We start from the raw sequence: 16,547 nt of genomic DNA, 5'->3' as shown, positions 1-16,547 counted from the left end.
CTGTCCCTGGTCATCCACCCCACCAGAGAGCTCCCACATGTGCCTCAGATCAGCTTCAAGAATTGGAGGGGCAGGTTTCCCCAAGAAACCTCTGAGGCTCAGAGAGGTAACAGCAGCACCTGGGCCAGACTAATGTGCCCTCATCCACCTGTGTGCCCTTCCCTGGGCTATCAGGACACAGCTCAGGTGGCCACTCTGGCCACTACCCCACGTGGAGAGGCTGGGGGCTGGGCTGACCACATGAGTTTTCAGAGCCTTGCCCCCAGCCAGGTAAGTCCCAGGTGTGGTGGGAGGAACCTCCCACTCAGGGCTGCTGGTCACACAGATCTGGATAGGCCTCAGCTTCCCTCCTCTCAGAGTACCAAGAAATGAAAACCCGCCTCGCCTGCCCAGGGCCCAGCACCAGGAAGGAAACTTACTTCAAACTTCAGCTGCTTCTTGGAGCCTGGGCAGGACTCAGTCGCCTTCTCCATCCTCTTCTCATCCCCACTGCCCAGTCCGTCAGACTTCTCTGGTGGCAGGGCCACTGCAGGGGGGAGGCAAATGCGAGAGCATGAGGGGAGCCTGCCACCGCTGCTGCTGCTGCCGCCACACTGGGGCCAGGTGTGGAGGACATCCTCACCCGAGTGCAGGGTTTGTCTCTGCCCTGCCTGTTTTCTGGGGTCCAAATCACCCTCCCCTCTGGTAATGTCTGGGGCTGCTTGAGAGGACACCCCAAAGGCAACACCCCCCAGGCTGCGCCTGTCTGCACTGGCCCTTCAGGTTACCCAGTGGGCCTCTCAGGCCCCTCCAGCCTGCCACCTCAGTGCCTTGCAGAGGTACACGGGCCCCAGAGCCATTGCTCTGCCCAAGGCCGCCCTCAGGCCGAACGGGAAAGGGATGAGGGCAGGGGGGTGCTTTTGGAGCCCCAAGACCATGGCCATTTTCTACACAGCCTATTGCCTCCCATGCTAACATTCTGGCCTCCTCGCAATTGCCATGACCTGGATCTGGCACCCAGCCCAGCAGTGGCTGGTCGGGAAGAGTGCCAGAAACAGAGCTCAGCTGGGCTGGCAATGGGCATGTGTATGCTCCAGCTCACATGCATGTGCACATGCGCTCACACACATGTGCACACGTGTTCATGCACACAGATGGCATCTTCAGGGAGCAAGTTCATCCTGTACCTTGCATTTGGCCTCTGTTCGCCAGGGCCCTCTAGTTCTGCCAAAGGCCCTTTGCATGGCCTTCCAGAGCAGTGGGAGGATGGGTCTGAAATCCTTGAACTAACAACACCATTTTCTCATGGACACCCCTGACAGGTACTAGGAATGTGGCTTAAGAGACCACTATAGTCTGGACTCAGACTATAAAGGTTCATCAAACACATCTATGTAATGTCCCATAAATGCCTGCAGTCTCCCTGCAGTCTCTCTGGTCTGTTTTGTCTTTGCCTGACCAAGGGGCTCAGGTTTGCCCAGGGACATCGTTTCTAGAACAAGCTCACAACTCCTCTCTCATGCCCTCTGATTCCCTCTGCTGCTCTGTTTAGTGATTTTGTCATCCTGTTTTACAGATGAACAAACTCAATCTGGCTCCTACTCAAGGGACCTTCCCTCACCCATCGTGACCAGGGGTGGCGGGTGGTCACCTGAGGAGCTTAGATGCCACAGTGTTCTTGGCTAGACTTTCTTGGTAAGTCATAAGTTGGAGAAAGAAGGCCACCAGGCCAGGCAACTAGGTGGGGCTCTGCACTCTCCCCCACCCCCACCACATTCACACACCCCAGCTCTGCAGCGGCTGGGCCAGGCATCAGGAGCACTCTCCCAGGGGGGACTGTGCCCAGCAGTCAGCAAGGCACCTCCTGGGATGCTCCTTGCACCTTGGAGCCTGTGTGCATAGAGATGAGTGGTGCTGTCCCCACATGGCGCTGACCAGGCCCTCCACTGTGCATCTACTCGGTCCCCCACCTGAGTTGAGCTCCATTTTCCAGGAGGGAAAACTGAAGTTCAAAGAGGCTAAGTGCTCTGCCAGCAGGACAGAGCTATGATTCGACCCTGACCAGCCCGAATCATGCTCACAGCCACTGCAGGAGGCTTGTCCCTCCGTCCTTTCCTGGTTTGAAGCAGGAGGCTTGGAACCTCTCCCAGCCTGTCTCTCTCCACCCAGTGGAGGTGGCTGGCCAGGGCTGTGGTCATTTTGGCATAGGCTCCCATCCTACGGCACTGTGTGACCCCAGGGGGATCATGCAACTTCTCTACAGACTGTCCCAAAAGTCTCCCCTGACATTGCCATATATAGGAAAAATTATAGCTAAATGTACCTTTATTTATAACATATTCATTACAAAATTTCACAAAATATTTACAAAATAGTCTGTCCATTTTAGCCACATCTTTGTAAAATGGTGTAGTGAATATTTTGTAAATAAAAGTACGTTTAGCTAGAATTTCCCATTTTCCCTGTGTATGGTGAGTTAAGGGGTGACTTTGGGGACACCCTGTAGATGACTCAGTCTCCCCAGCTATACGATGAGGGTGCTAATAGTCCCTTCCCCACAGGATTCTTGTGTGGATTCAAATGAGCCAGAACCATAAAGGGCTGAGAGCCAGAGCCCAGCACACAGGGTCCCGCAGTGAGCAGTGAGGGGGAAGGAGAGGGCGGCCCCACCACATTGGCTCTTTGAGGAATCAGGATAGTCAGTAGCTAAGTTTTGTCCAAACTGAGGCTTTTGGAGAACAAATGGACACAAAGGCATTACATCAAGTACACACAGTCCACGTGGGGAGCAGGTTGTGGGGAGATGCCACAGCCACCCATTCAGGGTGGGGACAGAAAGCCCACGGCAGCAACTGGCCAACCTGCCCAGCAGCTCTGTCGCCGGCTCCTCGCTCTCTCGGCCCTGAGCACACACAGTGCCTGGTGCCGGTGCAGGAACAGCTCTCTGAAGCCATCAGGAGCCCTCACTAGAGACCCTGATCTCAGTGATGGACCTGGCTCCTCTCCTGATGGTGTCGCAGAAAGCTGACAACAAAGTACAAACCTAGGAGAACATCATGAGGGCGGGGGCACTGTCACCATCGGGGAAGGTCACACAACCTATAAAACAAAGTCTGTGCCACCCCCACCTCCTCCCAAGCTAGTACCTCAATGGCTGTGCTATCCCACTTCAGTGCAACCCTGAACCCCAGGGCATCAGGCAGGTGACTGGCCAGGGACCCAATGGTGGCCAAGTATAATGGCCACCCCGACTCTGCCGTCCCGAATCTACCCAAGCTCTGCCAAACCAGAGCTGCCACCATCATGAAGGGGGAGGCCAGGGCTTTCCCCATTCCCTGAGTGAAGCCCTCAGCTCTAGAAGTCTCTGGCATTTCAATGGATGCAGCTGAGCGAGGACACAGTTAGATTCACACCCTAGGCTCATACTCTGACCCTGCCACTGACTGGCTGGACAAGGCACTTGATTTCTCTGGACCTCAGGCCCCTTACTTATAAACTGGGGATGCAGTAACAGTGTCTCCCTCGCCCAGCCATGGGGAGAGGGCAATGAGGAGGAGAGCTTACTTAGCACAGTGGCGGCCCATAGTAAGTGCTCAATAAATGCAGGCTTTGCAAAGAATGTAGACAGATTATGGTCCCAGTTCATACCCTAGCTCCAAAACCACCCCACTGGAGAAACCACAGTGCTATCACTGTCTACAACATCATGTATTCACCCCTTCCCAGGAGAGAGGAAAAAAAGAAAAAGAAGAAAGAAAAACAAAGCCCAGCTCCATCTTCAAAGCTGCAGCTCCCTCTGCAAAGGTCCTGGCTGGACATGGAAGCTGGCCAGGCTTATCAAAACCAAACTTCAAGTTCAAAGAGAAGTTATCAGAAAACCACCTTCAGGTTCAACGTTGCCTTTCATGTTCCACTTGATAAAACCCAAAGAAAAGGGACTTCTGTCCCGCTTGCTCCTTCTCTGGAGCACCCTTCCTCACCATGCACTGAGAGCTTGTCTTCCTTCAGGTCCTCCCCTGCCTCCTTCATTCCTCCCCACCCAAGAGGTATGGAAAATATCCCCCAAGCTCCTCCTATGTCTTCTCCAAAGACCAGCATCACCTGTCTCCTTGCCAGCAGGTCCCTCCTTCCATGCCAGCTCCCATGCCAGCTACCAATGGGCAGCTAGTAGCCAGTAAACCCACCAGGCCACCCATGGCAGCATGGGGCTGGCACAGACAGGCGTCTGGACTATGATCCTTCCTGCCCTGGGGCCTTGGGAGTCGGGAACAAGGACAGTCAGAACTCCCACCAAGAGACCTTCACCCTTTTGCCATCCCTTGCTCAGTGGCCAGAAAATGTGACACAGAGCTGGACATAAAGCCACATAGACCCCAATGCCAGGGACAGGGGCTACAAGGGCCCTTCCCCTATGCAGAACAAATCACCCATGGACAGCAGGCTCATCAGCAGGCAGGAGAGGGAGGAAAGGTGTCCACTGCAGGTTGCCCAGGTCACAATGACCAGGAATGGAATCAGGAAATTTTTGTTGAGCTAGGCTTTGGCATCAGAGTCCACATCCATTCTCTGTCTCTTATTCCTGATTAGCCCAGTGAGTTTGTTTTCCTTGGGAGATTATCTTTAGAGGGGCAAAATTTCAGAGGGTCTCTGATCATTCATCAACCACATGTCAGAATAAGCATAGGAGATATTGCTAATTTGAAAGAAGAAAGGAAAGTAAGGAAAAGGAAGGAGAAAACAGAATAAAAGAGATGGAGTAAGGAAGAAAGCAAAGCCTTTCACTTGCCTATCAAGCATCCTTGGGTGACTTAGATCAGGAGTTGACAAACTACACTGTGAGCAAAACCCAGCCCATCGCCCATGTTTATAAATAAAGTTTTATTGAGACACAGTCACCCTCATTTGTATGACTGCTTTTTGCTCAACAACACCAGAGCTGAATAGTTGCAAGAGAGACTATCTGGCCCCCAAGCCTAAAATACACGGTACCTGGCCCTTCGTGGGTGCTTCTTTGGATGAAAACAGCCCTCCAGCCCCACCAGGGTACTTGCTTGATGAGCAAGGTGCAGACTGGATTTCCCCTGGGACTTGACTGCTTGACGGGAGACCCTTGTGCAGTATACAACCTGCCCTACCATACACAGTGGCCATGGAAAAAAGGAAATGTCAGCTGTGCTTTCCTAAAACCAATTCCCAGCCCAAATGAGACTGGGAGCGTCTTCTCTTTGGAAACTGCTCCCTGTTCCTCCTCATACCATGGCCACGAGGAGTCGGCTCACACTGTTTACCAAATGACGGTTCTCTCCCCCATTAGCTCCCAGCCTGGCAGCTCTCCACCCCCAGCAACTGCCAGATTAAATGCATTACTTGACCATCTTCACCCGGCTCCCTTTGATGTTCCCTTCTCAAGCTTCAAAATACCTTTTGGAGGGAGATCAGACAGCATTAAACAGAATTACTAATTAATTAAGCAAAGTTAAATTTTAAACACTGTTTGTTGTGTTAGCCAAAAGCCTGAACAGAACAGACTTTTTTCCTCCGCTGAGATCAAAGACAGTCTCTTCCCTCTCCCCTCCCCCAGTTTAAAAAAAAAGGGGGATGTGAGGGAGGAAGAGAGAGAGAAAGAAGAGAGGAAATACCTAAGTGGTGGCAACTTTGATCATGGGTCTAGACTCGCACCGACCCCCACCACATCCCCAACCCCCACCACATCCCCCATAAGCCCAGTGGGAGGTTCCTTTGGGACCACATGCTGGGACAGTCACTGTCACTCAGGATTGTTTACCCTGGCAAGTAGCAGCGACCTACCCAAGGAGCAGGATGGCATAGCCCATCCAGCCTGAGCTCATGACAGATGGCACCACCCAAACAGCATGTGAAGGTCTGAGAAGTAAAACAGATGCATCCTCCCAAATGGTCTGCCAGGATGAGCACCCCTGCCCCCTCGGTTTGAGGTCACTGAGGTCCCTAGAAGACCAGCTTTGAGAAGTGGGCCGTACACCGTACACCTCCAGGAGATGCCCGCCGCTCCCCCCGAGAAGTGGGTCATACACTGTACAACCCCAGGAAATGCCTGCCGTTCCCCCCGAGAAGTGGGCCACACACTGTACACCTCCAGGAGATGCCTGCCCTCCCACAACAGATACCGTAGGCATACATACTGCTTGTGATGTTTCTCAGACAGATGGCAGAAAGGCATCTTGAGGAAGGGCACCTTTTTATGGTTTGCACAAATCTGTCTGGAGCTAGTGGGGCGCTGTCCGCCACCACCATTCAGCCTAGCACTTTATTCCGTACAGTCCCATCTGGGACCTTCGGATTGTTTCACAGGAGCTCCCACCTCTGCACAACCAGGATGCAAGTTTCTTGAGAGCTAGGGCCCTGCTTGCTTCTGCTCCTGAGCTGCCCACAGCGTCTGGCGCACCCGACACACGCACAGAGCAGTTCCCACCACAGGGCGCTGAGCTGCAATATAGCCTGCAGGCAGGCATAAGGCAGGTTGGCTACATAAGAAATTTGTCATGCACTCTGCCTTGATTGAGACTAGAACCTGACATGGGGAAAAGGTAGTTGAAATTTAGGTGGAAATCTAAAATCGTGATGACATCAGCAAAAACCAGCTTCTTTCACCACAACACAAAAAGGCCTGGTTGCCACGAAGCTTTGACAGACGGTTTGAAACACAGCCACGACTAAATCAGCCCCACTAAAGACCAGCAATTACTAACATCTCAAATGCATGGTGAACACCTCTCTCAGCCCAGTTATCTGGCAAGTTCTTCTCAGTTAATACGACGTAAGATTTAACACAAGCCAGAGCTTCCTTGCTGGAGTTTGGATGCTCGCCCTAATATATCCACAGTCCTTTCCCAATTGTCCATGTACAGATTATCTGCTGCAAATATTTTAGTCTCTGGGTAGCTTGCCAGGATACGTGAGCCCCCAACCTTCTGACAGCAGCTGTTAGGAGGAATGCAGATGAATTTTAATATTAGCCTACGCCAAGTATAATTAGGCGGGTAAATCTCCTGCCAGTAAAAAGAGAAAGATATCATATGTGCATTCCAGGCCAAATGGTTTCTTCATTATCTCTGTCCGGCTCTCCTCAGGGAGCAAGGGTCCTAGATATGCACAAATCAGTTTGTAAACACAGTCACTCAGATTGGTGGGCTTCACTAGACACTTGAGTGACGTCAGGATGTATTCCAGGACATCCTCTTACCATCGTGTAGGGTGCGTTACTATCTGCATTTTTACAAAAGAGGAAACTAAGGTTAAAAAGCAAATTTGATTAAGCCATTCCCCTGCTTACAACCCTCCAGTGGCTTCTCTTTGCCTAAGGATGAGCCCAGAGTCTGCCAAGTCTGGCTCTGCTGCCTCTCAGCCCGACCCCATGAAACTGCTTTCTGTTTTTTGATCCTGTCGTGCTCTCTTGCTGTTGTCCCTGTCAGGAATGCCCTTCCTATCTTGCAACTCCTGTGTGTCTTGAGTTTAAAATTTTCAGTTTTAGCCTCCCTTCCTCGGAGAAGCCCTGACACTCTCAGGGGCCAGGCGAGGTGTCCTGCTCTGTGAGCCTGTAATGCACCATGGTCCCCATCACCCGCTTCATGTCGGACCCCTTCTCCAGTCACTCCTATGTGTGTGTGTGTGCATGTGTGTGTATATGTGTATGTGTGTATGTATGTATGTGTGTATATGTGTGCATGTATGTATACGTGTGTATGTATACGTGTGTATATATGTATGTGTATATATGTGTGTATAAATATGTGTGTTTGTATATATGTGTGTATGTGCATGTATGTATATGCATGTGTATGCACGTGTGTGTATGTGTTATATATGTATGTGTGTATACGTGTATGTATGGTGTGTATATGTGTGCATGTATGTATACGTGTGTGGATGTATGTGTGTATATATGTATGTGTGTATATGTGTGTATATAAATATGTGTGTTTGTATAAATGTGTGTATATAAATATGTGTGTATATGTGTATGTGCGTGTATGTATGTGTGTATAAATATGTGTGTATATGTGTATGTGCGTGTATGTATATGTGTGTGTATATATGTATGTGTGTATACGTGTGTGCATATATGTGTGTGTATAAACATGTGTGTGTATGTGTGTATAGTGCCTTGTAGTGGCATGTCTGTCACATTGTAAGTGCTCACCATCACCACCACCATCATCATCATCACCATCACCATCGCCATCACCATAAAAACGAAACAAAAACAAAAGCAGGATTTGAACTCAGGGGTTGTGGAATAAAGACTAAAAATCCCAGTTTTCTGACTCCCCAACCCACTGGTCTCTCCACTCTGTCACACCACAATAGCTGACACCTGTTCCTGCCTGTCCCTCACCCTTTCTCTTTCCTGTGATAACAGCACCCAATTTCCTCTGCTGAGCTCCCCCCCTTCAATCTATGCGGTTTCTGGGGCACTGATCCCACTCCGGTGTCAGGGATGTGTCTGGTACCCCAGCCCAACCCTGCTTATCCCATCCTGATGGGTATTGAGGCTGGTCCCGGGTCAGTCCAAAGGGAGAGTTCCCCGTGATGCCGGTGACACTGAACATCTGGGCCCCCTCATTTGCAAGGGCCCTTTCCAAACTGAAATGGACCTCCACATGTTCACATGGTTTTATGTTTCTGTAACAAAATTAAGCATTTTATCCTCCCTTGAATGAGACTGTCGTCTCTTTCCATTCTAATGTCCTGTGCCTCCCCTTGCGCTCAGTGGCCTTGGGGGCAACACAGGCATTCCTGGAAATAGCTAAGGGGAGACTGAGATAGCAATCTTATTTTCTTAAGACTTGGCCCCAAAGTTGTATAAGCTTCAGATCCTATAAACCCGAGATCCACTCTGATTAGTAAAGTGAGAATCAAATATCTGCAAGGAACAGGGCAGCATGGGAGCTGCTGTCCACCTGGGAGGGCTGAGCACACGGGTGGGTGAGCCTGCAGCAGGGGCAGCACCTTTGACCCCTGTAGGAGAGAGGCTGGGAATGGGGGGTGGGGGGCAGAGAGAGAGGACACCCAGCCTTCTTGTGTCTACGCCATGGTTTCAACTCTCAATCTAGCCAGGCCTTTTTAGGTAAGACCTACCATCGGATTTCTCAATATCATGTGCCAAAAGCTTAAGTGAGTTTGCGTTGAGTTTCCAAAAGGAACTGAAAAGAATCCTGACTTAACTAGTTCACTGCTTTAAGCTCCTACTTTTCAGGAACCACCACAAAAACAGTAATTTGCCCCAATGCAGTACTCTCGATAGTGGTTTCTGGGTTTTTCTGCCAGTGGGTGTGTACCCCTTCCCAAGACCAGAAATCCTACCAGGCCTTTTCCTTCATAATCCCACCTCCCCAGCTGCACTGTACTGCCCCTAGATTTTGCTTATGGATCAGCTGTAACTGAGGGGAAAGAGAAAAGGGAAAACCCCTTCCCAGCAAATAGCATCCTGGCCTTCCTCGTGCGTCTGGGCATGAGGCGGGTCCACTCTGCTCTCAGCTCTGAGCAGGATTGAGAGGGAACATCTGTTCAGGGTGGGAGGGGGGACCCTGGAAGAGGAAGAAGGAAAGGGGGCGCCTCTGTGGGCTAAAAATATCATGTCCCTTCCACTCACCAGCCCTCCCTGCATCCCCACCCATTTAAAACACGTGATGAAATTCAACTTTTACAATATAACCCCGAGCTACTTGAAACTATTAAAACCTCCTCAGTATCTGACACGAGTCAGAATTTCCACTGTTCAAGCTGAGCTTTTATGAAGAACAGACTTGAGAGAAACTGCCGAGCTAACAAAGTCCTCTTGTTCTCTCTGTCACCGCTGAAACTCGGCTTCTGGGGGGACTTCAGGGGAGTGGAGTCAGGCCCGGTTGACACTCTGTGACAGAACGGGCTCTGAACTGAGGGACAGGAGCTGGCGGGGTCTGGCCCACCTGCCACAGGCTGGGGTCCCCACTGCTCTCCACTCCCCTTCCTCTCGGCATCCAGGGTCAGCCTGACCCGGAGTCACATGTACCCATCTGTGGTCACCTCTTGAGAAGCCTTGACTCTCTCTCTCCTGCCCCACAGCCCCCTGAACCCAGGCAGCGCACCCAGGTACCCTACTCCCCTCTGTTTTATTACTTGGATACCCAACAGGTCCAAGAATGGATGACTTGATGGTCACCTGGCCAAAACCCCCACTTCCTAAGTGACACCGCCATTTCCTTGGTTCCTTAAGCCAAAGGTCTCCAGAACACCTGGGATCCTCTCCTTCCTCACCTCCTCACCCTTCACCCCAGCCCCCAGGCCCTACCACTTCTCCCCAGACTCAGCCCCCAGCCAGGCCAGTGCCATGTCCTCTCGCCTGTACCACTGCAACCACCTCCTGGTCCCACTGCCTCCTTCCTCCCTGTGGACCATCTTTCCTAGCAGCTAGAATCATCTTCTTAAATTCCAGGTAACAACTTGGCAGCATCTATTTAAGCCTCTCCAACCCAGGTGCATGGTCCACCCATCGCCATGCCCCCAGCCGTCTCCCCGGCCACACTGGCCTACTTTCTGTTCTTCCCAAACACCAATCTCCTTCCACTTTGGGGTTGTGCTCGTGGCTCCTGGATGTCTCCCTCCATGTTCCCCCATGGCTGCCTCCTTCCTGTTGGCTACATCTCAGCTAAAAGATCTCCTTTGCAGACAGGCCTTCCCACACGCCACCTTTTCCTGGGTCTTACCTCTTGACAGCACCACTACCAGAAGCTTACGTGGTCCTGCACGGGTTCACCAGCCGCCCTCTTCCGTGGGGGCCCTGGTGCAGGGTCTTTCTGCCTTGCTCATGGCCAAAAGCCCAGGGCCCAGTGGGGCCCCACAGGGGCAGCAGGTGCCCAGTACATACTGACTGAGGAGGAACTCCGGAGTCCTGGGTTCTGTCTCTGCTGTGTTCCCCTGTACTGGCCACATCCCCTCTCAGGGCTAGGTTTTCCAACTCTAAATGAAAGGGACTAAAGGTCTCCCAAGGGCTCCTTGGCTTTGTCAGTGGCTATGATATCTCATACCAGGGAGCTGGATGGCCTGGCCTGGGCCCCCAATAAGGACCTGCCTGAGTGGCCCACAGGAGAGGTCAGCTGATTTCAGTGACTTTATGGTGTTGACGTCTCCTGCTCCAGTGAGCATTTACTGAGCAGTATAGCATGCCAGACCTTGCCCCATGTCCTGGGAGTACAAGGAAATATTCCGAGAATCTAATAGGATTAGGGAAGCTTTGAGCATAGGCCTTCATGGATCTGGACTAGGTAAGTGATCGCGAACACGTGCTGGCCCATGACGGGACAACAGTCACAACAGCTCAGGAATACGAGCCTCTCACTCTGCACCCAGCCTGCTCTCGGGGCCTCACTGCCTTTGCAATGACCCTGATGGAGAAGTGCTACAGGGAACCCCAGGAGGAAACACAAATACAGGGAGAAGCTAAGGGACTCACCCAAGGCCACACGGTGAGTGTGGGAAAGCCAGGTTGGAATGCAAATACCCAGAAAGTCAGAACAGGGAGGACGGATGAGGAAGCCCAAGTCTGGGGCCAGGGCAGAGCTGAACAGCCCTGAGCACCCACAGGCTACTCGGCCCCCAGCTCTCAGTCCCCACACCACTGCCCTCCTGGGCAGAACCGGCTCCTCCAGACACAGCCACCCTCAGGCCAGGGAAGCAGAGCCATCCCCGGGGCTGCCGGGTCCACATGCCAGGCTGGCAGCTGGCAAGGAGGGTTGGCTGGGCAGAGCAAGGCCTGCTCTGGGACACTAAAGGGATGGGCCTGGCTCCTCAAAAGGCAAGGGGACCGCATGACTTCTGTCACTTTGAGCATCTTTATGAGAGTGGGACCAGCAGGCTAGACTGGGTTCCACAGAGGAGGCTCCCTATAGGTGAGGCCAAGAGTTAGGGAGATAAGAAACAGGTACTTGGTAATGGGAGGGACAGTGGGCAGAGGCACAGGGGAGAGACACAGAGCTCAAGAAGGACAAGTTCAGCCCTAGGGGGGCAGAAGGGGCCCAGGAGAAGAGGATGCAGTCATCTATGGGGAAGATACTTGCAGACACAGTGATACCTGGAGGCCACGCAGGGTAACGGGGTCTGCCAAATGGGCCTGGCATAAATTCTCCCCTCTGGGCTGCCACCACTTGGCATCCCGCCCAGCTGGGGAGGCAGGGGAGCCGGTTGGATACTGGAGGAGAGTGTGGGGTCGCCCTCCCCAGCCCTCAGACTCCAGCTAGGTCAGCAGGAGGGGCTTGCTCTCCCTTTCCTCCAGTGAAAGCCTCCCTTCCCCAGCCCTGCCACACCCAGCCTGCTCTCAGAGCTCAGGACTTTTGATGTTTACTTTGTTCTTTCCCCAGTTCAAAAGGAACTCGGCAGCCGTGGCCCCCCGCACCAAACCCAGCCTTAATCTCCCATCCCTCACGCTCCCAGCTGGCCAGTTAAGGCGGTTAAGACGCTGGATTAGGGCAGGCTTTACATAACAACGCGGGAGCTAAAGCCATCCTCTCCTGGGATGGCTAAAAGACTTCTTTTTATCTTCACGCCTCAGATGGCCTTTTTTCTCTCTTAAACAGCTCTCCAGCCCGCCAAGAGGCAATGAACTTGGCCAACACAAAGACAAAGAAGAGATTCAGGACTCAGCTTGTTCTCCCTTGGCCAGCAGCACAGAGGGACACCCGCAGCCGGGTGAAGAGCAGGTGGCTGGTGCTCCGTGGCCAGGACTTGGTAACACCTGCTCTCACCAGACCATCCTGGGATGGGTAGCCTCAGACCAAGGCACCAGAGAGCCACAGACAGTCGCTGAGCCCAGGGTCTCTCCAAGGGGTCTCAGGGGCAAAGTGGATATGTCCAGGTGCTGACCTGGCTCAAACAAGAACAGTTCTACTTTGATGGCTTTAGTTACTATTTTCACTTTCAAATTCTTTCTTTACAGATCACAGTGTACAGATAACATTGCAGCCTTCTGTGACCACACTTTCCAGGTTTAGTCTCTTCCCATGTTTGAAAAGAGATACTGTTGTCCTCTGTCCAGGCCTCTATCTACACAATAATATAATATCTGTGGCACCCCAAGAAAATACAGGGGCTGTGGGGGGGTTGTTTGGTGCCTTTTTTCTTTTTCACCTAAAAGATATCCTACTGTATACATCTTTCTGAAGCCTGTTTTAACTATCTTACATTTTGTGCTTCTGTGTAAGCTTCTGTTTGAAGATAAGGGGCTGAGAAGCTTGGCCACCAACAACCCAGTCCAACCCCCAGGTGGGAAACGGAGGCAGGCCCCTGGCAGGAGGGATGGGCCATGGATGAGTGGCAGGTGGATGGAGTAAATGGAAAGATGGATGGACGAGAGAATGAACTTGCTAAGAAGTGACCAAGGGGATGAGCACATGAGTGCTGGGGTCACCTCTATCCCCAGGGCCTACATCCTGCAGATCTTTACCTGACTCCCCAGACGTTCTCCAGCACCAAATCCAGAGCCAGGGATGGCAGCTGGGGCTTGGGAGGGCCCAGGGAACAGCAAGAATCAAAGCCAATGAGGTCCTAGGTGCAAGTACCAGGGTCGCACACTCAGCCAGGACAGAGCTTTCTATCCGTGGGACTCCTGCCCCTGGATTTGGAGCCTGCTCATATTTGGGCAAAGTTTGGTAGATAGCTCAGTCTCTAGCTCGCCTCCAGTTTCTGGGCAACAGAGTGAATCCCTTCCAACAGTGCTGCTTCTAGTGCAGTGTGCTCATACGTTACCCGGGTAGCTCATTAAAATGCAGTCAAATCCAGTTCTGGGTGGAGCTGAGAGTCTACACTCACAGCAGCTCTCAGGCCAGATGTGGCCCCAGCCCTCAGATCTGGCCTTGGTTCCTCTTGGGGACCCCCTGGCACTATCTGAGCACCCACCAAGTACAGTTCTCCTCTCAAGGCCTTTAGGACCTACATGTGCCCCAGGACCCTTGTACCTGGCAGAGAGGTCCTTCCTCTCCTGGTGCTGCCCCATGTGGTGACTCCTTTCCCTCACTCTGAACAGCACGTGGGAACGCCACCATGTTTGGCAAGCACTCTCAGCTTCACAGTGTCATTTATTTCTTGCACCAATTCTGGGAGCCAAGTAGGGAAAGGCCCTCACCCCCATTCTACAGATGTGGAAACCGAGGCTCAGGAAGGTGATGCAGCTTGCCCCAAACTGAATCAGTATGCCAGTGGCTGGCAGGCGCTCCACCTTAGCATCCTAACTCTCTCTATAGTGTCACTTCCCCACGAAGAAAGGAAGGAATGAGGGGTACAGCTGTGAGAGGAGAGATGCTGGCTGGGTGTGTGGTGTGCGTGTGCACAGGCTCACACAGGGCAGCGACGTGAGCAGGGGAATGGGAAACCCAGCAGCACCCTGCAGGGGGTGCTCAGGCACACCTGGCACTGTTTCAGGGGTTCACACAGTCCCTGAGTGGCTGCCGTCACCATCCCCAGAGGGGCCCTGAGGTTCAGCATCCTGTCAAGAACAAGGGTCCAGGGTCCCACAGCCAGCACAGTATGACAAGATGCAGACCCTGATGACCTGGCCCCTCTCTCCTCCCTCCCACTCCACCGAGAGTCACAAAGTCCTCTGCCTCATCTGCAGATTTTCTGGGCTACAGTGGGGTGTGTGTGGGGGGGTGTCGCACAGCTGGCCAGGCCCCCACCTCACTGCCACTGGGAATAGAGCAACAGACTCCAGGTACCTTCCAGCCGGAAGTCTTCCTCCTCCTCCTCGCTGAGCACGTCTCTGAAGGCTTCGCCCACCAGCTCCTAGAGGGAGACAAAGAGGGGCGTTAGGAGGTCTCAGGGCCAGGGACAAGTGCTGGCACGTGAAAAGCCACGTGGTGAGGACCCTGTTCTCATTCTCCTGAGGGAATTGAGGTCAAATGAGGCAGATCCTACTGTGCTTGAAAACTTAACTATCAAGGTGCCTTTTTAGGAAGTAAGTGTTCCCCAGCCTCCGTCCCCCTGTGGAATCCCACTCAGGGCCTCATTTCTCCCTCAGAAAGGAAGTTCTGCCCTTTATCTACCACTGCAAAAGCAAGGTTGGAAAACGTCCTTCATCTGTCCCGTCGAGCCAACTTAATGGACACAGGACCAGCAAGCCACCCCAGCAGCCCCAAGAAGAGCCCTGGATTTGGATCCTTCCTGCAGCGCGGGTCCCAAGACGGCTGCCTCAGGGGCATTACAAAGAAGCCCGTAGGGCCTGGCGTGTTCTCAGGGGGTCCCTACTGCCAAGCTCTTCAGCACAACCACAGGCCTGGCTCCAGCTGGTTTTCAACCACACTTCCCACGTCTCACACACACACCTTCTGAAAATTAGCCTGACACTGGCACTGCCTTGCCTATGCCCCACCAGAGAATTAAGGATTTCTCATCCCACATGGCAGGGCAACTCCCAACCAGCCTGGTCAGACGATGCCAGGGTGGTGAAGGGAGTCTGATTGGTCCACAGGGTGGGAAATTTCCAGTATGTCAACCAAGGCCCTATCTGTGGACCCACCCAGCAAGATAACTCTAGATATGAAAGATGCTAGACCACCAGGCCTTATCAAACTGTCTTCTGCATTTATTGGTATTCTGCCAAGAAGAGTTCTGCGATCAAAGAAGATTGTTTTAAACAAAAGTTAAACAAGGTCCCTTACTGCAGGACTTATTAGGGCTTCTACCACGGTTATGAATACTGTGAATCTCCAAGTGCTAGTGTATCCTGCGTTCTCCAAACCTATTTAGACCATAGAGTTTTGTCTTTCAAAAGCATCCCATGGGATTCATGTCCTAAGGAATGCACTTTGGGAAATACTTTTAATGGTAGGGGTATCAGACAAGGGTTGGGGAGTCCCACTTATCTCTCTAGTGCCCCCAGTGATGCTAGGGTAGCGTTTCATGAACCACAAAACGACAGGCAATAAAGAAGCCCAAACTCAGCAGCTGTCACCAACAGCTCTTTGTGAAAATAAAAAAGAAAACTAAAAAATCACCCTCTCCTTGGGGGAAGGAAAAAAACCCTACACCTCTGATAGATGGCTCAGAAGAAAAACCAGTCCTCATCTTGATTAACAAAAAATAAAAAAATAATAGTGCTTTGCATTGCTGCTCTCATCAACTGGACCCAGCTGGAGGTAAGAGTCTTGTTTTATTCTGGTTTTTGTCTTAAAGACAAACAGCTAACATTTTGTGGCTGTTCCCTTTCTTCTTTCAAATCTTTCTAGGGCATGACACACTCTTCCTTAGAGGTTGGTGAAATGTGGCCATTCAGACTCCCGGTGTCCCATTTACTTCAAACCAGGCTACTTTATTCCTCGAGTCAGGATGGCTTCTGTCTCCTCCTCCGCCAATTATTATAATCACTGAACATTTCCTGGGCTTGTAAACTGGCTGTTTGTGTTAACAGAGCTGGAGTTGACAGGGGAGCTGGGACACGGTGACAGGAAAGGGACACACACAGGTGGCATCGTTAGATGGCTGGGCTGTCCCGGCGCCAATTAAAGCCCGTCTTTCATGCTGGAGAAAGACGGATGCCGCCACCCCCTGAAAAGCTGGCAGGC

At 52.1% G+C, this 16,547-nt stretch overlaps 1 protein-coding gene across 1 annotated transcript in view; it reads right to left on the bottom strand.

Moving 5' to 3' along the window:
- NKD1 (NKD inhibitor of WNT signaling pathway 1) overlaps positions 1–16,547 on the bottom strand; it is an 81,481-nt gene that overhangs the window by 11,857 nt on the left and 53,077 nt on the right. The window contains exons 4-5 of the mRNA XM_053582160.1: positions 14,703–14,769; positions 420–526 (exon numbers count right to left, since the gene is read on the bottom strand). Of these exons, the coding sequence (XP_053438135.1) occupies positions 420–526; positions 14,703–14,769 (174 nt within the window). The remainder of the gene's footprint in view (positions 1–419; positions 527–14,702; positions 14,770–16,547) is intronic.

The sequence above is a fragment of the Nycticebus coucang genome, chromosome 2 (genome assembly GCF_027406575.1).
Source record: "Nycticebus coucang isolate mNycCou1 chromosome 2, mNycCou1.pri, whole genome shotgun sequence".
Taxonomy (NCBI): domain Eukaryota; kingdom Metazoa; phylum Chordata; class Mammalia; order Primates; family Lorisidae; genus Nycticebus; species Nycticebus coucang.
The sequence above is the reverse complement of the archived record's forward strand: the minus strand, read 5'-3'. Positions and strand labels throughout refer to the sequence as shown.